Here is a 26,892-nt window from a genome sequence, read left to right on the forward strand (position 1 = left end):
CTACCAGGGAAACCCTCTTCCTTCCTTAGCCATGGGGTTATTTTTGGGAGAAAACAAGATGGACACGTTGTCTCCTGAGTAGCCAGGGAGGCCTTGGGACGGATGTCAGCCACACAAGTGGGAACCTGTGTGCACCTTCTAGGAAGGGTCCTCACTGCTTGGGGGAGGGGAAAGGTTCATCTTTGTGCCAGAGATCTACTGCATTGTCTGGTGATGAAGCCCATGGGTCTCTTCTCAGAAAAATGTTTTAAAATACATAACATAAAACACTCAAGATTACAAAGGAAACTGATTACACTAAAGCAGAATTACCAAAATGTAAAAAAAGACAAGTGACAAACTCGCACACAGGATTTTACATTTTCTCATTAAAAAACTATTTTCAAGCAGCAGTGACATCATGAGATCTTTTTCATATCACTGTTACAGGAGCCAGTGACTTCCATTGCTCGCTTGGCTGAGTCGCCTAAGGTTTCTATGATTCACTGCCACTTTCATCATTAAAGAAAATGCAATCTAAGCAACCATCAACAGATGAGTGGACAAAGAAGATACACACACACACGCGCACACACACACACACACAGGAATATTATTCAGCCATGAAAAAGAATGAAATTTTGCCGTTAGAAGCAACACAGATGGACTCAGAAGGTACCACGCTTAGTACAGTAAAGGACAAATACTGTCTATCACTTGAATGTGAGATCTTAAAATAAAACTAACAGATGAACATAGCAAATGAAAAACAGATTCATGGATACAGAGGACAACTAGTGGTTACCAGTAGGGAGAGAGAATGGGAAGGGGCAAAATGGAGGGAAAGTAAGAGGCACACGTGACGATGGGCAAAATAAACCGCAGGGGAACACTGTGCACAGAGACCCAGCCAGCGTCACAGTGACTGCATCCCCAACACAGCCCACAAACACGCTGAGTCACGGTGCTGCACACCCGGAACTAATAACATTGTAAACAATACTGCAACTAAAAAAGATAAATGCAGGATTTCCCTGGTGGTCCAGTGGTTAAGAATCCTCCTGCCAATGCAGGGTGCACGGGTTCGACCCCTGGTCCAGGAAGAGTCCACCTGCCACAGGGTAAGTGAGCCTGTGCACCACAACAAGAGAGGCCACTGCAACAAGAAGCCTGCACATCACAAGGAGAGAAAGCCCCCATGCAGCAAGAAGACCCAGCACAGCCAGAAACAAAGTTAATTAGTTAAAAAATAATAATAAAAAGTGAAGGCAATACTGAATACTAAATTTCAGTCAGAGGCTAGAGGAAAAAGTCGTAACTTTTTTTCCAAGTTCAGATCCCTGAATCCTACCTAAGGAAATGGCAGAAGTTTCTCCTTTGCCCCTTCCTCATTGCTGATACCTGGGATGAGAATGAGACGGCTGGACCTGAAACAGCCATTTTGTATAACGAGGCAAGACAGAAGAAGCCCTACTCTCTAGTAACCATGGAGCCACACACTGGCCCAGCCTGCCTACCTCTGGGCAGAAAGGTGATTTCTATCATATTAAGCCATAGCTGGTTGGTATATTATTATATAAAGCCACTCAAACCTAACCTTTCATCAAGAGCCTCTTGATGAAAGTAAAAGAGGAGAGTGAAAAAGCTGGCTTAACACTCAACATTCAAAAAACAAAGATCTTGGCATCCAGTCCCATCACTTCATTGGCAAATAGATGGGGAAACAATGGAAAAGGTGACAGACTTTATTGTCTTGGGCTCCAAAATCACTGCAGATGGTGACTGCAGCCACAAAATTAAAAGACGCTTGCTCCCTGGAAGAAAAGCTATGACCAACCTAGGCAGCATATTAAAAAGCAGAGACATTACTTTGCCAACAAAGGTCATTCTAGTCAAAGCTATGGTTTTTCCAGTGGTCATGTATGGATGTGAGGGTTGGACCATAAAGAAAGCTGAGCACCGAAGAATTGATACTTTTGAACTGTGGTGTTGGAGAAAACTCTTGAGAGTCATTTGGACTGCAAGGGGATCCAACCAGTCCATCCTAAAGGAAACAGTCCTGAATATTCATTGGAAGGACTGATGCTAAAGCTGAAACTCCAATATTTTGGCCATCTGATGCGAAGAACTGACTCATTGGAAAAGACCCTGAGAAAGATGCTGAGAAAGATTAAAGGCAGGAGGAGAAGGGGACGACAGAGGATGAGATGGTTGGATGGTATCACCGACTCAATGGACATGAGTTTAAGCAAGCTCCGGGATTTGGTGATAGACAGGGAGGCCTGGCATGCTACAGTCCCTGGGGTTGCAAAGAGTCAGACACGACTGAGCGACTGAACTGAACTGAAACCTAACTTAATTGCTGTACATTTTCTGAGTGGTGAGGTTGTCAACAGGTTGCACCTGATCATTAGCAACCTTCACTCATCTTTGAGAGACACACTCTCCCTTACGTACAAAAGTGATTCCTCCAGGGATACAAAGGAAACCCAACTAGAAACCTCCTCTGTAGCTGACGGCCTTGCAGGAAGCAAACCCCGAAACCATGAAGGACGGAAGTTTCCCTCGGCCTCCCTGCTGCTCCACCTCCGTGTCCTTTAGGGCAGGAGTCCTCAACCCCCAAGCTGGTACCAGTTCAAGACCTGCTGGGAACCGAGCCACACAGCAAGAAGGGAAAGGCAGTGAGCGAGCGAACCTTCATCTGCATTCACAGCCGCTCCCCATCACGCGTGTAACTGCCTGAGCTCCGCCTCCCCTCACATCGGGGGTGGCATAATAAAGGTAAAGCGCCTGAATCATCCAGAAACCATCCCTGCCCCCTGGGTAAATGGAAAAGTTGTCTTCCATGAAACTGGTACCTAGGGCCATAAAGGCTGGGGGCTCCTGCTTTAACAAAACGATGCATGAACCCAGGAAGCTTACAACCACACACCACACTTCAAGTCCACAACCAGGCACCCACACACCTGACTCCCTCCCAGACTCTGTCCAGTCGCAGTCACGCGGGAGCCAGCGCGAAGGCACTGCCTCCAGGACATGCAGGCCCCAGGGTAGCCCAGGGATGGCAGACGCTGCCCAGGAAGTACTTACTGACTGTCATGGACTCCGGCACCGAGGCAGAAGGTAACAGGCTGCTCAGAGGACTCTCCTGGCCTGGAGGGCTGGCTTCCACACTGGAAAGGCAAGCAGAGGGAAGTTAAGAGTCAGCCACTTAAAATATGCCACCTCGACATTCAAAACACACGCAGCCGGCACTGAGCTCATTCAGGTTTCCCGACTCCAGGGAAGGGAAGGCACCCTTTGCGGTCACAGTCCATCCTCTCTATGTGTGTATTCCATATCTGGAAATTCGCCTACTCCCTGAAGTTTACCCGTAACCCCAAAACTCCACACTCTCGGGGCTGACATGGTCATCCGTGAACATGTATATGCGTGTGTGTGCGCTCAGTCGCTTCAGTCACGTCCGACTCTACATGTCCCCACGGACTGTAGCCAGGCAGGCTCCTCTGTCCATGGGATTCTCCAGGCAAGAATACTGGAGTGGGTTGCCATTTCCTCCTCCAGGGGATCTTCCCGACCCAGGGGTTGAACCAAAAAGTCTCTTACATCTCCTGCATTGCAGGCAAGTTCTTTACACTGGCACCTCCTAGGAAGCTCGAAGTGCTGTCTGTTGCTCCTAAACACAGGGCGCTGCGGTGCCTCTTGGAGGAAGCCTGTGTGAGGCAGCCTCTATTCAGCCTGATGGTACAGTGTGCTAAAGAACCCGCCTGCCAATGCAGGAGATGCAAGAGGTGCGGGCTGGATCCCTGGTATGGGAAAATCCCCTGGAGGAAGGCACGGCAACCCACTCCAGTATTCTTGCCCGGAGAATCCCATGCACAGAGGAGCCGGGTAGGCTACAGTCCATGGGCTCACAAGAGAGTCAGACATGACTGAAGCAACTCAGCACACACACACACACACACACAATGACACTGCTGTTGGTCATGAGTTCCCTCTCAGTGAATCAACAGCGGATGTTAGATGAGATGTCTTTAAACAGGAGCAGACAGAAAACAAAGGTCCTTACTGATCCACTGACCAAAATGTTATGACCAGACACACTCCTAGGGACCTAGGAGCAATGGCTCCGTCTTGAGAGAACACGACCACCAGAAATAATGAGCGCTGATTGTGTAGTTACAAAGAATTTGCAACGTGGAAAAATAATCCTACACATCATGAAAACAGCTAGGGGAATACCCAGTGGCCCACACAGTCAAAGCTATGGTTTTTCCAGTAGTCATGTATAGATGTGAGAGTTGGACCATAAAGAAGGCTGAGCGCCAAAGAACTGATGCCTTCAAACTGCAGTGTTGGAGAAGACTCTTGGGAGACCCCTGGACAGCAAGGGGATGAACCCAGTCAAGCCTAAGGGAAGTCAATCGTGAATATTCACTGGGAGGACCGATGCTTTCTGCGGGTGAGACCAACCCCTCTGGGCACCGCACTATCGTGTACAAGCCTCCTACAGGCAGTGCCTCTCCGAAAGCAGGGCGAGACTGGAGCACCAAGCACGGGCGGAGGGGAACAGCGCCCGCACCCGGGGGCCGAGGCTGAAAATGCAGACGCTGTATCTCAGGGACACCAAATTAAAGCCAAGGAGGAAGGAGAGAGCTGTAAGGGCAGCGAGGATCACAGCGGCAGCAGGGGCTCCTCAGTGTCCATGTCAGCTCTGCTACCTAACGTCCAGTGACTCTGAACAGCTCAGCTTTCCCTTGATGAAAAAAAAAAAAAAACCAACCTGACGTGGTGCGTGTGTGCTTCAGTCATATCTGACTCTGCCAGGCAGGCTCCTCTGTCCAAGCGATTCTCCAGGCAAGGATACTGGAGTGGATTGCCATTTCCTTCTCCAGGGCATTTTCCTGACCCAGGGATCGAACCCTCATCTCCTGCACTACAGGCGGATTCTCTATCACTGAGCCACCTGGGAAGCCCTAGGCACTTCACAAATACCTGATACCAAAGTGGTTCCAATATTACGTGTGTGTGTGTGTGCGCGCTCAGCTGTGTCTGACTCTTGCAATCCCATGGACTGCAGCCCGCCAGGCTCCTCTATGGGATTTTCCTGGCAAGACTACTACAGTGGGTGCCATTTCCTTCCCCAGGTTTAAATATTACATAATACTAAAACTGTAAAGTGTAACACTAAAGTTGTCCAATGGTTTATTGCCAAATATTAAATCAAGCACATTATGACCGTGGAAGTACCTAGCCGTGGCCCCCCATGAAGGAAAAGTAAAGCCGGCAGCAAAGGAACTGTGACCGACACCAGGTCTTGGGCCTGAGACCCTTGGCCACTTGGTGCCCTTGGACATCAGACCAAAGCTGAACTGAATCCCTGTGAAGCGAGGCCCTGTCCGTCAAGCAGGGGGACTTTCCAAAAGAAGAGAGGTGGAGCTGTGAAGAGGGCAGCCCGGCCCCAGAGCCAGCCAGGGGCGGGGGCTGCGCGCTCACCTGTACCGGGGTCCCGGCTCCGGGAGGATGTGGTCCTCGGGTCCCGTCCCGTTCTCCAGGCTCCCGAGGGGGGCATCTGCAGATAGCAGCCACAGAGACGGTCAGGGTTCTGCTCTCACCCTCAGCTGCCCCATGAGACAGACACTGGCTCGCCTGCTAACTCCGCTGACATGCAAGGCCTTCCCCACCTGCACAGTGGACTTCCGTCTGCCGCCCGTTTCATTTTTTTCGGCCGTCATCTAAGACTTGGCATCAGTCACTGGCTGGAGGCCCTGTTCTCCCACTTCGGCTTTTTTTCCCTTTACTGAAGCATGGCTCCCACACAATACTCTTATCAGTTGCAGGTGTACAGCATGGCAACTCAGCACTTATATTGGAAACTGATTACATTACATATTGATCACCGCAATAAATCCAGCAACTACCTGTCACCCACAGTTACTACAACAGTACTGACTACATTCCCTATGACTTTATTTATTAACCTTTCTGATCTTGAGCCACCTGGAATTATGCATGAAGTCCATATCCAAAGACAACCTCAGAACCAGAGAATAATAAATCAGCTGTTAGACAAAAGGGCTCCCGCCTGCAATGTCTGGAGATGGCCACGCAGGGGCAGCAGCGTCCACCTGTCACAGCCACGTGACTGCCACTCTCTCAAGAGCCCTGCACCAAGCGGGAAAGGCATTTGGAAGACGAGAGGCCGTAAGTCATTTCGATAAACAACAGGCACGAGGCAGCACGGACCTTCATAGATGTACTGGCTGCTGCTCATGTCTCTTTCCAGGAAAAAGTGCAAAATCCGTGCCCCTGGGGGACATCAAGGCCAATGTCGCTCAGGAGAACACCTGTGCACTAGACAAAGTCCTGGCGTGTCCAGGCCCCCAACCAGGCCTGGGTCGGGACAGGGGACGGAAGGGAGCTCGTCTCGCTCCCTAAGCCATCTGTCCTGTGACCTCCTCCGTTTTCACCTGCTCAAAATTCCCCGCTCTTAAGGGGTTGAAAAAGGGAATCCTAAGAGGAAAAGCATTCTCTCGCTTTCCCTTCCACCCGCTGTCTGCACGAAGCTACTCCACTCACTCCTGCCTCTTATTTCTCTTAATTTATATTAAAGTATAGTTGCTTTACAATGCTGTGTTGGTTTCTACTACACAGCACAGTGAATCTGAGATATATATATATATATATATATTCCCTCTTTTTTGGATTTCTTTCCCCTCTGGGTCACCACAGAGCACTGAGTTCCCTGCACTACATAGCCGGGATCTGAATGGCATGCCCACCAGGCCACAGCTCCTCCAGCTCTGGTTCTAGCATCTGTGAGCAGCCTGAGGATAACACGCCTTCCCGTGCAATGCTCCCACCAACAGCGGGTGTGCCCCTCAGGCTGTCACAAGCTTCCAAGACTCCTGGCAGCTTCGTTACTGTAAATCAAAAAGCTGGCAGACGGGCTCACACCCTGCATCCCTGGTGAGGACGGTCTAGACCAGCTGGACCTCAGGGTCCACTCACCAGGGACAAGATGGAGCCTCTGGGCCTGGGAGGCTGACAGCCTGAGGAGGGATCGAGAGAAACCTGCCAGGTCGGAGGACGCCTCCTGGCGAGGATCCCGGAGGCCGGCCAGAATGCCGGGTTCTGTGACTGAACCCCAACGTGAAGAGCACACAGCCAAGCCCTGGGGGCAGCCTGACATGCCAGCCCAGCGACAGTTCACGACCCGGCCAAAAGGCCCATCGGTGGGGAGTAGAATAAGGGGTGTGGACCCCAACTCAGATGCTGTGAACGAGCCCTGGAAACCCTCCAGGGGTCCTAGACGCACGTGAGGACCACCTACTTCCTGTCAGCCACCCCCACTTCTCAGACACTCTGCCCGAATCTGCACTGCCCCTGCGCGGGCAAGGGCGAGGTGACCATATCCCCAGCCTGGTGGGGCTCGGACCCAGGCTGGTCACCTGAGCGGAAGGAGGGCAGGGGCTCCCAGATCGACCCGCCCTGGGCTTCACCGAGACCCAGACAGAAGCTCTGGTTGGTACCGAAGGTGCTCTGTTGACACCTCAGCCAGGTACAGAGCAGATGGGAGGAGGAGAAGGCTGAAGAAACACGGACCGACCAGCGAGGGGAGGAGAGGGGGCAGACCCCACCAGGAAGTGGGGCACAGGACCAGGAGGACTGCAGGCCAGGCCAGGCCCAAAGACGCCCCCCGCCACCCCACTGGTATGAAGCCAGCAGGGAGCCTGCCCGGGCCCTCCTGTGTGCCCGGCCTCTCCTCTCAGACTCCCTCGGGGGAGCTTCGCCCCACGTCTGAACAGTGACTCCCCTTCCTCGAGGGCTACGGTCAGGAGGGACTGAGCTAACCCAGACAAGCATCGTGTGTTCATCACCGCCATCTGCACTTCCCCGGAGAGGAGACCAGCCTGGCGGACGGTGGTCACTCACACCAGCAACACCGCCTCGCGGGCGGCCACCTGCCCCACCCTCAGCACCTTCGAGGTGACCACCACGCCCCCCAGCCCCGACTGCACCCGGGAACAGGCCCGCCCTCCCTGAGCTAGTCTGAGGGAGTTTCTGTTCCTCACACAGAGCCATGACAACCGTCTGTCATCCGGCTTAGAATGTCGACAGCTTCCTGAGCACCCGGTGGGCCCCTGTTCCCAACCGTCCACAGCTTCCTAAACCTGGGCCCACAAGGGTGAGAGGGGCACCCACGCTGCAGGTGCGGGGAGGCCTCGCCGACACGGTGGGGCTGCGGGGGCACCGGAACGACCCAGTGCTCTTCTGTGCCGGGCACCACGCACACCCACCTGGCCAGGAGCGCTGGGCTCAGCCACGACTCCCACCCACACCCCGACACCTCCCACCCCGACCTGCTCTAGCCGAACAAAATAATAACAAACCACACGCGTGTCCCCTCAGTCACAAGGAACGGGCCAGAAAGGCTTGCCCACTTTTCAGCAAGCTTAGTCCCTGACCCCCATGCCCTCAGCTGCCAAGGGTACGAGGGTCTTTAGAGCTATGGCTTCTGACCTCCCTCCTCCTGAGAGGCAAAAATAATGGTCACCATTTGTAATCTGCCTGTACACCACCAAGTTCAACAGATCGCTGATAAGAAAGGAAGCAGGCCTGGGGGCTCCCAGGTAACATGCCAACACCCGCTCAGGCGAGAGCACCGCAAAATACCCTGGTTCAGCGAGGAGACAAGCCAAAGCCACTGGGGCTCCCCTGCTGAGAGGGGCCGCCTGCCCTGAGCCCCGGCCTCCCTGCCTCCCTTCCCCCCACCCCTGCCCACAGACGTGACAACTGATCCGGCCTCTCCTGCCTCTGCTCCGGCCACAGCCCGTGCGGGAGGCAGGGAGGAACCGGGGACACCCACCTGCAGGCCCGTAGGAGCCCACGCCGCTGACCGGGAAGAGCACCTCGGCGTGGCCGTGCAGCACTTGCAGCGGGGCCCAGCCGTGCATCTGGGAGAGGCAGGCACCCATGTCCCGCGGCCTGAGGGAGAGAGCACAGCTGCGGGTCAGGGCCCCGCCCGACCCCCGCAGGGAACCACCCAGGCCGGGAGGGGCTGAGAACACGAGGAGGCCCGGGTGGGAGCCGGGAGCCGGCCCTCCTGTGCTCGCTCTTTAGCCCATGTGTACTGAGCCCCTCCTACCTGCCAGGCAGTGGACACACACATGCATGCATGCACACACGCATACACACACAAGCCAGCCAACAAGGTCCATCCTGCCCTCATGGAGCTTACAGTCTGCTGGGGGTGCAGACATGAAGTATGTGTGTGCGTGCTAAGTCACTTCAGTCATGTCTGACTCTGCGACCCCATGGACTGTAATCCACCAGACTCCTCTGTCCATGGGATTCTCCAAGCAAGAATACTGGAGTGCGTTGCCATACCCTTCTCGAGGAGGATCTTCCCGACCCAGGGATCGAACCCACGTCTCTTACATCTCCTGCACTGGCAGGCGGATTCTTTGCCACTAGCACCACCTGGGAAGCCCGACATGAAACATACGATCCCACAAAAAAGTGAGAAACGGCAGCTCAGGTTCATGGGGCTGGTCGGGAAGGTGGTGGAAGGATTCCATGAAGAAGGGAGGTTTGAAGTGAGTGGGGAGGGAAGCGCTGGGGCCACGAGGGGAGGTGGAGGGGGGAACAGGGATGGAAGTGGGGGGCCGCACGTGCCAGGACTGAAGCAAGAGGAGGCCCCAAGGGCTCTGGCTTCTCCAATAAGCCTGGGCCAGTGTCCCTCTGCCTCACTGGTTCTCAAACCCTCAGGAGTAAAAGGACAGAACCAGACCAGACCGTGTCTGGGCCACTTCCAAGAAAGGGGGTCATTTCGAATATTAACCAGGCTCATATGATCTGTTACAGTGTAACCTTACCCACCACTGCCAAACTAGCCTGTTCGACCTTGGTAAGGCCAGGCTGGTTCGGTTACGTGGGTTTGAGAAAGTATCTGCCCACTGCAGCATCTACTTCTGGGCAAGAGCCAACAGTGATAAACACCAAGATGCGTCTGTGCAGGACTTGAAGGTTTATAAACTCACGTTGTAAATCAGATGTAAAGAAGACCACAGCAGATCACAGTCACAGATACTTAATGGAGGGAGGGAGGCAGAGAGGAGGAGGAGGAGGAGGAGGAGGAGGAGGAAGGAAAAGGAGAGGAAGGGGAGGGGAAAGGAGGGGACAAAAACAACTCAGAGAGATCAGGCGACTGGTCCAAGTTCATCACTTGGCCAGGACCAAGGCTGGTAGAATTCAGCCCAGGTCTTCCAGATCCAGTTACTATGAGTCTCCTGGCCACTGCCCAACACGATATATGATGTATATATTTCTTTCATATGGAGCAGGGATTAACAAAATTTTTTTGAAAAGGACCAGACAGCCAATACTTTAGGCTATTGGCCATTGTGGCTGTTCAGTAGCTAAGTCGTGTCCAATTCTTTGCAACCCCTTGGACTGCACCATGCCAGGCTTCCCTGTCCTTCACCATCCCCTGGAGTTTGCTCAAATTCATGTTCACTGAGGCAGTGATGCTATCTAACCATCTCATCCAGTATACTTCTTCATTTTTTGGTTTTGTTTTTTTTTTTGAATGGTTTACAAAGCTTTAAAACATGTAACAGCCATTCTTGGCCTGGGGGTAGATTTGGCCAACAGGCTAGTTTGCCAGCTCTTTTTTTAAACTTTTTTAAAATGTTATTTCTTTATTTATGGCTACACTGGGTCTCATTGCTATGTGTGGGTTTTCTCTAGCTGCAGTGAGCGGGGGCTGTGCCTCACTGAGGGGCCAGGCTGATCATCGTGGTGGCTTCTCGCTGCAGAGCATGGGCTCTAGGGAGCTCTAGGGCTTAGCTGCTCCACGGCATGTGGGATCTTCCCGGACCAGGGATCGAACCTGTGTCCCCCGCATTGGCAGGCGGATTCTTAACCATGCTGCCATCAGGGAAGTCCCTGCCAGCTCTTCCTTTAAGGCTTGTCCTGTAGCCATTCTCCTCTGAGTCCTCTGGAGCTTTTGGCTGCACATGTGACACTCAGCAAGACACACAGGGAGAAGCGACCTGCAGACTTTTGCCAGCTCTGTGACTCAGGCCTGCAGGTAACGCACTCCGTGAGGCATGGGAGAGGAAGCGCCCCACCTGTGTGCCCCGCAGCAGAGCTGGGTGCTGGGGTGCACGTGGCCCTGCCTCTACAATCTGTAAAGAACTGCCTGCCTGCCTTGGGCTCCGATCCAGCAGCTGGCAACCAGGGGGACTCCCAGACAGACGCCCAGAGGCAGCCAGGGTGCCCCTCAGGACACGGCGGCAAAACCACAGTCCTTTCCTGGCTGCTGTACCGGCTCCAGGTGGGTGGGATTTCCTGCTGTTTCTTTTTGTTGTTGAATCTTTACTTCTGTAATTTTTTTAATTTATCTATTTTTAATTGGAGGATAACTGCTTTACAATGTTGTGCTGGTTTCTGCCACACATCAACATGAAGCGGCCACAGGTAATATATATGTTCCCTCCCTCGTGAACCTCCCTCCTACCTCCCACCGCATCTCCTCCCTCTAGGTTGTCACCGAGCACCAGGTTGGGATCCCTGTGTCATACAGCAAATTCCCATTGGCTATCTCGCTTATACATGGTGATATGTATGTTTCTATCCTACTCTGCTGTTTCTAAGGGGACATACATCTTGCCACTTTCTGACAACACGTGCAGAGCACAAGGTGAAGTCAGGCCCCACGAGCTGAGGTTTGGACCCACATAAAAGTGGGCAAAGGATCCCCATCTCAAAAAGGGGTTACACTAAAGTCATTCCTGAGGCAGAGACCAATTCAGAATACGGTGCCAATACCAGAATGGGTGTTGCTTTTCTTTAGAGAAGATACTTAAAAAAAAAAAAAAAAAAAACCTAGAAAATGCCACAAAGAGGAGGGCAGTGTTAGTTGCTTAGTCGTGTCTGACTCTTTGTGACCCGAGACGAGAGCCTGCTAGGCTCCTCTGTCCAAGAGATCCTTCGGGCAAGAACACTGGAGTGGGCTGCCATTCCCTTCTCCAGAGGATCTTCTTGACCCAGGGATGGAACCTAGGTCTCCTCCATTGCAGGCAGATTCTTTACCGTCTGAGCCACCAGGGAAGCCAAAGAGGGGGAGAATAACACACCCAAAGGCACGTTATCCAAAACATGACTGACCTGGACACGATCGCCTCTGTCTTTTTCTTGACTTGCATACTTCTCTTTAAGAGGTTGTGACGCAACTAAATGTAGGTTTTTATAATTTCCTTTTTTCATTCAATGTATAAGTTCATCCTCACACTATGTGAACACTCTCAGATGTCATTTAAGATGTTTAAGATCCTGAACACTAAGATTTAATCTGAACTATGAAACACTCCGCTGTTCACTGTGAGTGGTTCCTCCGCGCCTGCACCTTTTGGTCCCTTGCGTTGTCTCTCTAACGCAGCATGCTGTCATCTGGAGGCAACAGCCTTTGTCCTCAGACCTGTCCTCAGCACGGCTTCCCGGCAGCGGAATTACTAAATCGAGGGGACTAAGCACTGAGGGCAGGAGGAGAAGGGGACGACAGAGGATGAGATGGTTGGATGGCATCACTGACTCAGTGGACATGAGTTTGCACAAACTCCGGGAGATGGTGAAGGACAGAGAAGCCTGGCGTGCTGCGGTCCATGGGGTCGCAGAGAGTCGGACACAACTGAGCAACTGAACAACAGCAACAGAACATTTCTAAGGCTCCTGACGTGTCACACTGTTCTCCGCAGAGGCTGTGGACAGGGCTGACGCTCGGTCAGGATGATGTGAGCGAGGGTTGGCCTGATCGTTGTACGAGTTAATGCTACTGTGTGTCTGAAGATTCTGAGCACTGAGGGCAGAGAGCCAGCCATCCTGGCGGGGCGCTCACGCAGGCCCACCCTCCACCTGGTTCTCTTTTTCAAACGTGATGAAGACGATGGCAAAGTGCAGGGTCTGCTTTCGCTCTGCGTTTACACAGTTGCTATTGAAATGCAACCTTTTTCAGGCTTGTAGTTCTTTTCAAATTATGTTTTCACCCCACTTCTCTGTTGGTTTCATGGAGCACATATAAAGTGACAGGAAAACCCCTTTTTATAATAAAGGTATTATTCTTTTTTAAGAAAAATAATCAGGGGTTTCCCTGGCAGTCCAGTGGTTAAGACTGCACTTCCACTGCAGAGGGTATGGGTTCCGTCCCTGGTCAAGGATCCCAAATGCCACGCAGCATGGTCAAAAAAAAGAAAAGCTACCACTTATAAATCAAATCCACCTAAATCAAATCCCTGACAATTATACAGTAGAAGTGACAAATAGATTCAAGGGATTAGATCTGATGGAGTGCCTTAAGAACTAAGGACGGAGGTTCATCATATTGTACAGGAGGTGGTGATCAAGACCATCCTCAAGAAAAAGAAATGCAAAAAGGCAAAATGGTTGTCTGAGGAGGCCTTACAAACAGCTGAGTAAAGAAGAGAAGCTAAAGGTAAAGGAGAAAAGGAAAGATACACCCATCTGAATGGAGAGTTCCAAAGAATAGCAAGGAGAGATAAGAAATTCCTCAGTGATCAATGCAAAGAAAGAGAGGAAACAATAGAATGGGAAAGACTAGAGATCTCTTCAAGAAAATTAGAGACACCAAGGGGACATTTCATGCAAAGACGGGCACAATAAAGGACAGAAATGGTATGGACCTAAGAAAAGCAGAAGATATTAAGAAGAGGTGGCAAGATACACAGAAGAACTGTACAAAAAAGATCTTCATGATCCAGATAACCACGATGGTGTGATCACTCACCTAGAGCCAGACATCCTGGAATGCGAAGTCAAGTGGGCCTTAGGAAGCATCACTACAAACAAAGCTAGTGGAGGTGATGGAATTCTAGTTGAGCTACTTCAAATCCTAAAATATGATGCAAAGTGCTGCATTCAATATGCCAGAGAACTTGGAAAACTCAGCAGTGGCCACAGGACTGGAAAAGGTCAGTGTTCATTCCAATCCCAAAGAAAGGCACTGCCAAAGAATGCTCAAACTACCCCACAACTGCACTCATCTCACACGCTAGCAAAGTAATGCTCAAAATTGTTCAAGCCAGGCTCCAACAGTACATGAACCAAGAACTTCCAGATGTTCAAGCTGGATTTAGAAAAGGCAGAGGAACCAGAGATCAAATCACCAACATATGTTGGATCACTGAAAAAGCAAGAGAGTTCCAGAAAAACACCTTTCTGCTTTATTGACTATGCCAAAGCCTTTGACTGTGTGGATCACAATAAACTGGAAAATCCTGAAAGAGATGGGAATACCAAACCACCTGACCTGCCTCTTGAGAAATCTGTATGCAGGTCAAGAATCAACAGTTAGAACTGGACATGGAACAATGGACTGGATCCAAATCAGAAAAGGAGTACGTCAAGGCTGTATATTGTCACCCTGCTTATTTAACTTATATGCAGAGTACATCATGAGAAAGGCTGGGCTGGATGAAGCACAAGCTGGAATCAAGATTGCCAGGAGAAATATCAATAACCTCAGATATGCAGATGACACCACCCTTATGGCAGAAAGTGAAGAGGAACTTAACAGCCTCTTAACGAAAGTGAAAGAAGAGAGTGAAAAAGTTGGCTTAAAGCTCAACATTCAGAAAACGAAGATCATGGCATCCAGTCCCATCATTTCATGGCAAACAGATGGGGAAACAACAGAAACGGTGACAGACTTTATTTCTCAGGCTCCAAAATCACTGCAGATGGTGACTGCAGCCATGAAATTAAAAGACGCTTGCTCCCTGGAAGAAAAGCTATGACCAACCTAGACAACAGAGACATTACTTTGCTGACAAAGGTCCATCTAGTCAAAGCTATGGTTTTTCCAGTAGTCATGTATGGATGTGAGAGTTGGACCATAAAGAAAGCTGAGCACTGCATTGGGAGCACGGGGCCTTTACCCACTGGACCAGCAGGAAAGTTCCTGTCTGTATTTTTTTCATTGCATACAACATGAAGGTATATGTGTGTAAGCAAAGACCATTTTAGGAGATTTAACTTTTTAACAAAATAAGACAAAGGCTGTCTAATCAAAGCTATGGTTTTTCCAGTGGTCATGTATGGATGTGAGAGTTGGACTATAAAGAAAGCTGAGCACCGAAGAACTGATGCTTTTGAACTGTGGTGTTGGAGAAGACTCTTCAGAGTCCCTCGGACTGCAAAGATAACAACCCAGTCAATCCTAAAGGAAATCAGTCCTGAATATTCACTGGAAAGACTGATGCGAAGCTGAAGCTCCAATACTTTGGCCACCTGATGCAAAGAACTGACTCCTTGGAAAAGACCCTGATGCTGGGAAAGATTGAAGGCAGGAGGAGAAGGGGTCAACAGAAGATGAGATGGTTGGATGGCATCACTGACTCGATGGACATGAGTTTGTGCAAGCTTCGTGAGTTGGTGATGGACAAGGAAGCCTGGCGAGCTGCGATTCATGGGGTCGCAAAGAGTTGGACATGACTGAGCGACTGAACTGAACTGAACTGAACCACTTCTAAATACTGAGGCAGGAGGCACAAGATCTTTGCTCAGTCATCCAAGAAGTGGTCTAAATGCCAGCACATGGACGTGTAAACCCAGTATTTGGCCAGCAGCGCATCTATTAATGAAAAACAATCAGAGCATCTGACTTTGCCAGAGGCCGCTGCCACCCAGCACATGCTTCTCCCGACCTGGCCCCTTTCCTCCCACAAACCTGGCCGCGCTATTAAACTCTAAAGTCCCGGCCCCTCCAGGTTCCTAGACCTTTCACATGAATCTAGCTTAGAAGCAAAATCAAAGCATTACTCAGTAGGCCATCTCATCACTGCTCTTTCCCCAAGATGCTCTGCAGGATGTTGGCTCGAGATCCCCTCTTTATGCCAGCGAGCAGCTGTCCATAGTTCATAGGAGGCCCAGCGGCCTCGGAGGGCCGAGCCTGAAAAGGTCAGGCTGCATTGTTCTGTGGCTCACACATCACAATGCCGCCGGCTGCCCCGGCTCGCAGGCTGGCCTCCCCTCACTGGCGCTAGTCCAGCAGCAAGAGAAACAACTGTCTGAGGCCACAAGACTGACTCATGGATGAAGCAACTCGGAGGTGCGCTGGCCTAGAGCGACAGAAAATACAAACGGCATTTCCTCAAAGGCCCAGGGGAAGAAGCACAGGCAGGTGTGACGGTTACCTTTATGTGTCATCTGGGCTAGGCCACGGTACCCAGATACTTGACCAAATGTCATTCTTGATGTCTCTGGGAAGGCATTTGGTTAGATGAGATTAAAATGTAAGTCAGGAGACTGCAAGTAAAGCCGATCACCCTCCATAAGCCAGGGGGGCCTCACCTCATCAGTTAAAGGCCTCAGTAGAAAAACACAGACGTTCTCCCCCCAGAGAAGAAGAAATTCTGTCAGCAGACTGTCTTCAGATTCGAACTGCAGTCCTTCCCTGGGCCTCCAGTTTGCAGGCCTACCTTGCAGATTTTGACGTCAAGTTCCACCATCACATGAGCCAATTTTCTTAAGGTAAATCTCCGGAGATGAATACATACATACATACACATGCAGAAACACACACACACACACACAACACACTATCGGTTCTGTTTCTCTGGAGAACTCTAACAGCATGGTTCACGAGACTGGATCCGAGTACAAAATCATCCATACCCAGTGAGCAAGAACAATGCCACAGGGGGGTTTCCCTAACATACATCAGGAGGCGGAAAAAACCCTGGGCAGGAAAAAAAATGCAGCCAGTGCGACCTAAACTTAACCCTGGTTTTGCCCATTGCGTTGACAAATCTCGACTCTGCATTAAAGAATCTGGTTCTTTCATCCATCAAGTGGGGTGACACCCATAAACCCCCCGGGACCACTCTAAGTGCTAGGATACAGCGTGTCTGCAGCTTGCAGCATCTGGCCTCTCCTACATGATACGGAGGCAACGCTACTATCGTGAGCATCCACGTGAACGAGGATAACAGTAAAAATCGAAGACAAAAACAGGCAGAGTCTCATGAGAAAGAAGAAAAACTCTGACTCAACACATGGAGACGCCAAGCTTAGGACTGGAGGCGGCTTGGCCTCTTCGGCGCCCCATGGGGTCTCAGCTTCTTCACTGTACGCTCTCGCGGCTGGTTTTGAAGACGGCCGTGACTAGGCAGCACTGCACACTCAGAGCTCGGGTGAAGAAGTCACTAGTTGATTCAGCATCAAGAGGAAGAGCAAGACTTCCCCGGTGCTTCAGTGGTTAAAAGTCCACCTGTCAATGCAGGCGACGTGGGTTCGATCCCTGGTCCGGGAAGATTCCACAGGCCACGGGGCAGCTAAGCCCGTGTGCCACAACTACCGAGCCCACTCTCCAGAGCCCATGCTTTGCAAAAGAGAAGGCGCCACAATGAGAAGCCTGTGCACCGCAAGTGAGCGCAGTCCCCATTCTTTGCAACTGGAGAAAAGCCCTCCCAGTAATGAAGACCCAGCAGGGTCAGGAATGAGCGTGAGAGCAAGGACAGGAACGATCACAAGGCTTACAGCACCACAGCGGCACAGCGGCAGGGCTGTCCTCGGTGTGCTGGCACCAACGCCCCAGGCCTCACACACAGGGTCCCACGGGCGGGACAACAACTCTCCAAAGCACGTGCTGTTCTCTCGGATCTCAGGTGAGGCCTGAGGCTCTGGGAGGCGAAGAAACTTGTCCGTCCTAGTCTAAACTAAGCCACGGAGCTAGTAAATGAGAGCCCGGGTTGCCATGATTCTAAGGGTCAATCTCCTAACTTTGCTTTTCTGCTTCACACGTTCACCTGCATCCAGCCCCTCTCAAAGGTATAAACATACTACAGCCCCAGTGTTAAGGCGATAAGTGCAGGCAAGTTACCCTGCAAATAAACACAGACATGACCAGCCTGAGACTGTTCTCTAAAATACCTTGCCTCTCTCCTGAACTTCCTGGGCTGGTGGCCAGCAAGACATGAGAGCAAAATTCAAGTTATAAAATGAAAGACATAAACACAAAGCAAGAATTTCAGGCCATACATCTTGACACCAATCCTATAAGTACCTTCCAATAATATATACGTTCCCTCCACTGAGTTCTCAGGAGAAAGTAAGTTCACACTCCTTCCCCCAAAATCAAGATCTGAATAATGAAAGATGCTGCAAACAAATAAAAAACCTGCAGTCTAACATCACCCAAAACTGCAGAAAGAGCCAGCAGCCTGTGTACCACCCCCCCCCTTTTTTTTTACATTTTTTTAAGGTTTGATTTTTTTTTTTTTTTACTATGGATCTTTTTTTTGTAACTTATTTATTTGGCTATGCTGGGTCTTCGTTGCTGCGTGGGCTTTTTCTCTAGTTGTAGCAAGCAGGGGCTACGCTCCACTGTCTCTAGGTGTGGTGCGCAGGCTTCTCATTGCCGTGGCTTCTCCTGTTGCAGAGCACTGGCTCCAGGGCGTGTGGGCTTAATCGCTGCAGTCCTCGGGCTCAGCAGCCAGCGGCTCAGCTGCAACTAGCAGCTCTCGGGCTCAGGAGCACAGGTCCAGCAGTTGCGTGCACGGGCTTAGCTGCTCCGAGGCATGTGAAATCCAGGGGTCAAACCCGTGTCACCTGCGCTGGCAGGCAGATTCCTGAGATGTGGATCATTTTTAAAGTCTTTATTGAATTTCTCACAATATTGCTTCTGTTTTTCATGTTTGGTTTTTTGACCTTGGGGCACGTGGGATCTCAGCTCCCTGACCAGGAATCGAACCCACACCTCCTGCACTGGAAGGTGAGTCTTAGCCGCTGGACCACCCAGGAAGTCCCCCACTACCCTTTCGTAGAAGCTCTCGGGGGGAACTTACTTCTCTGGCAACTCCGAGTGGCCCGGGCGCTTCCTTCCCGGCGTGCTCCCGCACACGTCGTCCTCGTTCTCGTCCGCGTCTTCATCATCGATGCTTTTCACATCCAGTTTCTGGTACCCAAACTCCCCGTTCAGAGACAGAGAATCAATTTTCCAAGAGTTGCTGCCCTGACTTCCATTGGAATTTGGCCCAAAGGGGCTTTCAAAGGCCGACATGATATTGATCGAGGACCTGTCGGAGTTCTCCTCTGAGCTCTCCCCAGCCCCGGGGATCTTCTTAAAAACATCCCCGGAGCTCTGCTCATCTTCCTCGTCATCAAATGAGATGATGTTGGTCACCTTCTTTTTCTTCTTCCGCTCCCTTTTACATTTGGCATCTGGCAAAAGATATGAGATAAGAAAAAGCGATGATCCTGCCTCTAGACTGTGGAAAATCTCTTACTATTCTACTCAAAAATAAATTGAAGATAAACTCAGATCTTTTTTTTAATCCTTGCGGGGGGCAGGGGGTGGAAATCTGTCTATGCAAGACCAAGCAAAATGAATGTGGGCCTCTACTTCTGGTTTGAAATATGTCACAGAGCACACATTACAATCATTCCTTCTAAGCAATCTTTCCAAGCACTTTGATTCAAAAGATGAATCAATATTGAAATGATTTTTACCCGTTCACTTTGGAAAACATTCTCATGGCTGGGAGATGAGACCAAGAAAATCAGTTCAGGGATTGTAACTGATTGTTCAACAGCCCCAATTTCTCCCAACCCTGCAACGTGCCCCTTTTCAGCAGGACTGCTCGCATCATGGGTGGTGCCTACGTCTCCACCCTCTTGACTCTAGGCCAGCTTAGTGCTCTACTTTTAAGAACAGAATGTGGCAGAAATAACAAATCTGTGAGTTCTAGAGGCCAGGCATTACCCTCATGGAATAATGCCCTGAAACTACCACAGAGGAAGCCAGTCTAACTTATTGGAGGATGAGAGGCCAACGTAGGGGAAACTGAGATGCCCCAGCCAGGGGTCAGCACCAACTCCAGATGCGTGAATGGGGCCACCTTGGACCTTCCAGCTCAGTCACCAGCTGAATGCAGCCCCATGAGGGAGCCCAGGTGAAACCAGCAGAAGAACCATCCGCCAACTCACAGACTCACAAAAAAGGAATGAACCGAGGTTGTCTGTTTTAAGCTACTACATTTTGGAGCTGTTTGTTACGCAGCAGAGACAAACAGAAACAGAAGTCAGGACTGCCCTGGTGCCTGGCACTTAGGTGAGCCAGTCTGTTCACGCATTTTAATCATCAGTCTTGGGTGTGAAGCACTTTGGAGCCAATTCCAAAAAGACAAATCCACCCACTAGGGTGTGACATGGTGATGTATCACCAGTGTGTCAGAACGTGAAGACCGTGTCAAAAGCAAGGCTCCCAAAATGCATGGAAGAGACACTCCTTTGGGTGTACAATCCCAGCATCTCTGGTACAGTCATCAACAGTCCATGTCATTTGCATGAGGTCTCTGCTCAAGAAGGAGAGGGTGGGCCTCCTGGTGGTCCAGTGGTTAGGACTCTGCACTTCCAATGCAGGGGGCACAGGTTCGATCTCTGGTCAGGGAACTAAGACCCCACATGCTTTGCAGCACAGCCAAAAAATTTTTTTAATAATTTAAAAAAAAAAAAAGGAGAAGGCAAGACAGATAAAGCCAGTGTATACCAAAGACTTCATAGAATTCTGAGCTTCCCCATCATTAATAACTCCAAAGGGAAGACCATGATTACTGCCTTATTTAAGGGATTTGAGAATACCAGGATTAAGCCCTTATAACCCAAACTTCCTATTTTGCTGTTTCAACGTTCTGGATGTCCCAAAAGGTTCAAGGGGCACTGTAAAACTTCTTACGAAATTAATCAGAACTGAATCCACTTTCCTTGGCCTCCCCAGAGCCTAGAGTCAAAACCAACCATTTCCTCTCTTTCCCCGGCCTCCACTTAAACGTCTCCCCCTCAACAGGCTACATTCTCCATAGCTGAGCTTTCATCCTGCTGATCAGAAGGATAATTAAACGAATGAATGGATGAAGGGACAAAGGCATGAAGGGCAACCTCCCCCGGCTTCATGTGACCATCATGCCCTCCCTCTCGGTTTGCTCTGACTGAGCCGTTGGCTTGGCTACCCTGTCATCTTCACGTCCCAGGAAGCCTCTCAGCACCCTTTCTGAGTGAATAAGAGTAAGAAAGACAAACACAAACATGAGCTGAAAACACCAGTGTATCGGATTTCACTTCCCGGGGCGCTTTCTTCTCATCCCCGCCCAACCCCCCGTGTCCCCATCCTCTCTCACCGGCACTGACGTGCTTGGACACCACGGGCAAGGGGTCGGTCTCCTGCTCAGCTCTGCTGAGGATGGAGACAGCCGAGGACGCTGTGATCTCCCTGAAAAGGCTGCTCACTCCTTGCGTGGATTCCTTCAGCAAGGAGGTCACATTCTGCGTGGATTCCTTCAAGAGGTCCGAGACGGTGGGAGCAAACTTACTCTGCCCGTTTAAGTCCTTGTTGTCGATGTTAATCGCGAAGAGTATGGAGTTCAGACCTACCCCCCGAAAAGGGAAAAGTCTGGACTGTCTGTTGTTCAACAGTCACACTTCCAACACAATAAACAAGCTGCAGACATTAGATGACACAAGACACACTCATCTCAAACGGTGACTTAAAAAAAAAAAACCTCCCACAAAACTGGGGTCAGGAGACACCGCTATCATGGGAGTTGAGTCTTCCATAGTCTCTCCCTATCTGTCAGGAAGACAAACTCAAATAAGAAGTTAGTAATGGGGAGGGGAAGGCTTAAATTCTGGGGTCGGTCTGCCTGGGCTGAGCCCCAGCATGGCCACTCAGTAGCTCTGAGACCTTGGTCAAGCCATTCATGACCCCTCTGAGCTTCAGTTTCTTACCTATAAAACAGGGACAACAGCATCTCTTACAGAGTATTAAATACCATCATCCACCAAAATCAGCTTGGTAATCAATCAAAAAATGACATATACACACTATTGTGCAAAATAGGTAATTAGCAGGAAGCTGCTATATAACACAGGGAGCCCAGCCTGGCATTCTGTGATGACCTAGTCGAGTGGGATAAGAGCAGGGGACGGAGGATCAAGAGGGAGGGAGGGAGGGAGTGATAGTCGCTCAGTCATGTCCAACTCTCTGCGACCCCATGGACTGGAGCCCACCAGGCTCCTCTGTCCATGGAATTCTCCAGGCAAGAATACTGGAGTGGCTTGCCATTTCCTTCTCCAATCAAGAAGGAGGGGATATATAAAATTATGGCTATTCACATTGTCATATGGCAGTAATCAATACAACACTGTAAAGCAATTATCCTCCAATTAAAAAAAATATCATGTCCATTATACCTTCAGGCAAAAATGCGCACTGGTCTCCTATGGCCTACGTACGACATCATGGCCATCTGACTTTTCCTCATCAATGGACAAGCCTAATGTAACTCAGTAGGTGGGACTCAGTGAAAACTTTCAGGAAAGAGAGAAAGGGGAGGCACAAAGGATTTGGAAGAAATAAGCAAGGCACCCACTTCAGTTGCATTCACCTTTGGAGTGAGAGTCAAACGTCAGACAATTTTACAGTTCATCAACTAGCATCAAGGCAGGGCTTTCACCAGACAAATCAGATACTGACTCTGTCATCTGGTTCTTTCACAACCCTATCAGGTGACTGCAGTGCCATCAGGATTCCCACCTTGCAGAAGAGGAAGGTAAAGGTGAAAAACTCAACGGATCTGCCTCAGGCCACCTGCCAGAGGGAGGGACAGCCAGGCTTCCGAGACGTGTCTCCTCCCCCAGGTCCCTGCATCTTTATCTCACACTTGCAAAGCCTCAGCCAAAACCCCGCAACCCCACGCTTTCCCAGCCAGGGTATCACAATTCTAGATAAATGGACTCCGTGTTTATCACCACTAAAGGAAGGATAGTGCCGAGTGATGAGTGGTCCTTTCATTCAGTGAGGGACGGGGAACCCACAGCACCCCGTGGAGTTACACATTCACTCCCAGGCAGCGCCTCTGCTCACCAGGCTTCACAGGACCCCCTGCCCCGCACCCCTGGCCCTGGCCAAGCTTACCAGCCGCCATGGTGGGAAGCATGCTAGACCTTTCTTCATCCATGACAAAAGCCCAGTCTTCATAAAACGTGCTGCAAATGGAAAAGAAAGAGAGGGAATGCTCTGAACCGTCGTTCTCAGCATCCGTTAGCCAGACAATTCCTTCACATGGCTCCCTGCAAAGTTCGTGCCTGTCTATGCCAAAGTGGCCGTGCAAGGTCTGCTGCGCTGGGTCTTCTGGTTATAAACAAAGGATTGAATGCGTATACCCTACAACTTCCTCATGGGTCCCCTGAGATCATTAGAGCCTGAGCGTACCAAGACAGGCATGAGATGGAAACGCACTACTTATGAAGCAGAAAAGGGAAAAGGGACAAACAGTGGTGACTTTCACTCGAGCAACGTTTCTAAGAAATAAGACAGGAAATCCAAGCCAGCCCACAGGGACCCCCGAGTGGACTCATACAAGAAGAGACGATTTCAGAACGAAATTTTAGTTCCCTGGGCCCTTCAACCGAGGCATCTGTATGTAACACCAGTTTGGGCAGCAGCCTCAAAAGCCCAAATTACCCCCTGGAATGGGCTGGGAAGCTAAAAAAGCCCACAGACCTAAACGGCAGTTGTAGAGAAGGGGACCAGAAGGCCAATCGGTCATTCCATTGTCCAAGGTCATTCAGCAATAAATGGTACAGCCTCGGCTCAAAGGCAGCTCTCCCTGCCCCACGGCCCAGCTCTTTAGCCGACCCCCGGCTAAGCAATAACAAGTAAATATTCTCATCTCTGACTTCCCCACCAGGTCAGAGAACTCTAAACTAATGGAGTCAAAATTCAATTTCACTGAAGCACAGTCAGTGATGGGTGACCTGGAGTTCAGCAAAAGACCGGATACATAGCTGCTGAAGTGACTGAATACAACCAACAGAAAGAGAAAAGACAGACATCATTGTCAACATACTTAACCTAGCAAAGAAGTCAGTGGAAGCACAGACTGTGTCTTCAAGCTGGCAGTGCAGTCAGACCTCTGATTGCCCAAACTGTGATTCTTTACAGACTGGAGCCAGTTTTCTTGCATGTAAATGAATTTGGTTTTCCCACACTGAATTAGAGGCTAGTGATTCAGCGAAGTACAATGGTGAGTCTTAACAGCATATTCCCTTCTATTGCTCACTGTCACATTCAACCTTGACACAGAGTACGGCTCTGAAGGACACCTGTCCCTCAGTATCCATGGGGGATTGGCTCCAGGACCAACTACGGATACCAAAGTTGAGGATGCTTACATACAAGAGCATAGTACAGGTAGCCCTCCAAATCTGCGAATTCTGCCGCCATAGGTTCAACCAACCACAGATCTTAAACACAGCACTCAATCCACGGCTGGTTGAGTCCACAGATGCAGAACCTGGGGATATGGATGGCAGATGGCACTTGTAAATAATCTGCTGGAAAGAGCTTCACAAAAAAAAAAAAATCTACTGTTAAGAAACATGAGTTGTTGTTTGGTTGCTTAGTCATGTCTGACTCTTTTGCGACCCCGTGGATTATATGCAGCCCACCAGGCTCCTCTGTCTGTGGGATTTCCCAGGCAAGAATACTGGAGTTGGGTTGCCATTTCCTTCACCAGGGAATCTTCCTGATCCAGGGATTGAACCTGCCTATCCTGCATTGGCAGGCAGATTCTTTACCGCTGAGCCACCAGGGAATCAAGAAACATGAGTGTGTTTTCTTTAGTGAAAGCTGGTTAATGCTCAGAGGTACCCGCAGACATGCACAGCCTCCCAACTCAGACATGAGTAGTCCTAGGCAGCATGTGGGTACTGTTATCTCCCATCTTCCCGGCCCCCATCCCTCCCATTTCATCCCTACAGCTATATCACAGGCCACATCAAATAAGAGAACCTCAAGGCTATCTTTGACAGCCTTAGTACACAAGCCTGGAACACATTAACACCGGAACCCCTCAACTATTGGAAGAAAGACGACCTCAAGCAGCAGAAGAAACACCAGAGGAGACCTGAGCCAGGGAACGCACAGCAAGATATGAAATCACAGGAGTGTATCACAGCACTGATGAAATAAATGCCAGCTTACTGAATTCAGTGACATCTCATTGTTGAGGATCTGGGCACTGCTGGGTGTGGAAGTTATTCAAGGGACCGGGGCGGAACTGATCACAGTCTTTTTGGACCATCAGGTGACACAAAACAACATGTCTGGTCCACCCGTCTCAGAGGGAAAATAATAACGTGAAAGAGGAGGAGGGAGGAAGGGAGACAGGGAGGGAGGGGTAGAGAGAGGCAGACAGAGAGAGAAGTCTTAACGATCAGCATGCAGGCACAACGACAGGGAAACACACCAACACGCCAGCAGAGCTATGTCTATGCAGTTTACGAGTGATTTCAGTCTCATCCCAGCGGGTTCCACAGCATCCATCAAATGTCTCTGAAGGGAAGGCGGCTGCCTGTACTATTCACTGATACACATTGAGTGCCTTCTCCCTATGGCTGTGGAATAACCATACCTTGCCCACCCTACTGAGTGTGACTTGCTGGCCAATAAAATACGCGTGGAAGTGAAGCTTCATGGTGGGCAGAAGCTTGGAGGGCCAGTGTTTCCCTTAGCCAGAGCCCCCTCTCTGCCTCGGCAGTCCAGAAAGCATACGCAGAGATGTGCCTCTGTTAGCCTGGGTCTCTGAGATGAGACCCTCAACCCATGACAGACACACAGCAGGCAGAAGACATGGACCTGGTGGTCTCAAGCCACTGAGGTTTCCAAAACGCTTGTTTCGGCAGCGTAACCTCGCTTCTGGAATAAACTTTATGATCAAGAAAAAAAGAAAACAAAAGGATGGGAGGGGTTCTTTTTAATAACAAATGACTTCTCTCAACTTAAAACGCCCCTATTACTTTCCATCAGTTTGAGATCCACGAAGCTCTTAAAAAAAAAAAAAAAAAAAGGCCAGAAGAACCATCCAGTACCCAGTGTGCAAGGAAATACATGGCAAGAGACAGGGCACTGAACACCCGACTTCTGAAGAGCAAGAAATTCTGGATCTGAAAGAAACCGAGATTAAAATTCTGCCAAGAGGGGCACACGTGTCCTAAGACAACAGCTCGCTCCACACCCCAGGCCTTATTAATAACAGGCATCTATTGAGTGCCTGCTGCATGCAGTTGCCACGTGGAGGGAGCCCGATAGGCATCTTCACTTGGTCTCCAGTGGACTGCGCCCAACGGCCCAGCCAGACAAGCTGGGGCTGGAAGAGGGGAACCCAGCCGTCCCGGATGCAGGCGGGCACATCCTGCGATGGTCACCCCCGGCCCCGGGGGCACCCACTCCCCCACCCTGCCCGGGTACCTGAGCCGGCCGCGGTCAGCCAGGAGCATGTGCAGGTAGCGCTCCAGGGAGTTCTCGTTGAGGGCGCAGCGCAGCCAGGCGCGGCCGCGGCCCGCGTCCGAGGCGATGTGGCGCAGGGCGTGGAAGCGCTGTAGCTCGTGCTTGCTGAGCGCCTCCTTCACGTAGAACCAGAACACGGGCTCTGCGGAGACAGGGGACCATGCCGTGGGGCGCACATCGCGTACAGAGGAGCACCCAGGGGCCGTGTGCATGCTGGTAAAAGACTGACTTCTTAGCACGGAAAAGGAAGATACCGGAGAACATACCCAAAATACACGTAACCCCCCTACCCAGGGAATTCCCTGGCAGTCCAGTGGTCAGGACTCAGGGCTTTCACTGCCATGGGCCTGGGTTCGATCCCTGGTCAGGAAACTAAGATCCCACAAGCTGCTTGGTGCAGGAAAAAAAAAAAAAAAATGACCTGATCACCATCCAGAGGTGATCACTGTTAACATTTTCAAATCAATCTCTTTGCCTGCACTTTGCTTTTTTTCTACAAAACTGACATCTGTGATAGCTGAATCGTGACTCCCAAAGATAACCAC

General features: G+C 50.5%; 1 protein-coding gene across 14 annotated transcripts in view; it reads right to left on the minus strand.

Moving 5' to 3' along the window:
- SNX29 (sorting nexin 29) overlaps positions 1-26,892 on the minus strand; it is a 586,612-nt gene that overhangs the window by 490,013 nt on the left and 69,707 nt on the right. For all 14 annotated transcript variants that reach the window (XM_044935759.2, XM_045164260.1, XM_045164261.1 and 11 more), the window contains 7 exons: positions 26,309-26,489; positions 22,973-23,043; positions 21,177-21,425; positions 18,846-19,221; positions 8,849-8,967; positions 5,476-5,551; positions 3,070-3,152 (listed from right to left, as the gene is read on the minus strand). In XM_044935759.2, coding sequence (XP_044791694.2) covers positions 3,070-3,152; positions 5,476-5,551; positions 8,849-8,967; positions 18,846-19,221; positions 21,177-21,425; positions 22,973-23,043; positions 26,309-26,489 — 1,155 coding nt within the window. The remainder of the gene's footprint in view (positions 1-3,069; positions 3,153-5,475; positions 5,552-8,848; positions 8,968-18,845; positions 19,222-21,176; positions 21,426-22,972; positions 23,044-26,308; positions 26,490-26,892) is intronic.

The sequence above is a fragment of the Bubalus bubalis genome, chromosome 24, assembly GCF_019923935.1.
Source record: "Bubalus bubalis isolate 160015118507 breed Murrah chromosome 24, NDDB_SH_1, whole genome shotgun sequence".
Taxonomy (NCBI): Eukaryota; Metazoa; Chordata; class Mammalia; order Artiodactyla; family Bovidae; genus Bubalus; species Bubalus bubalis.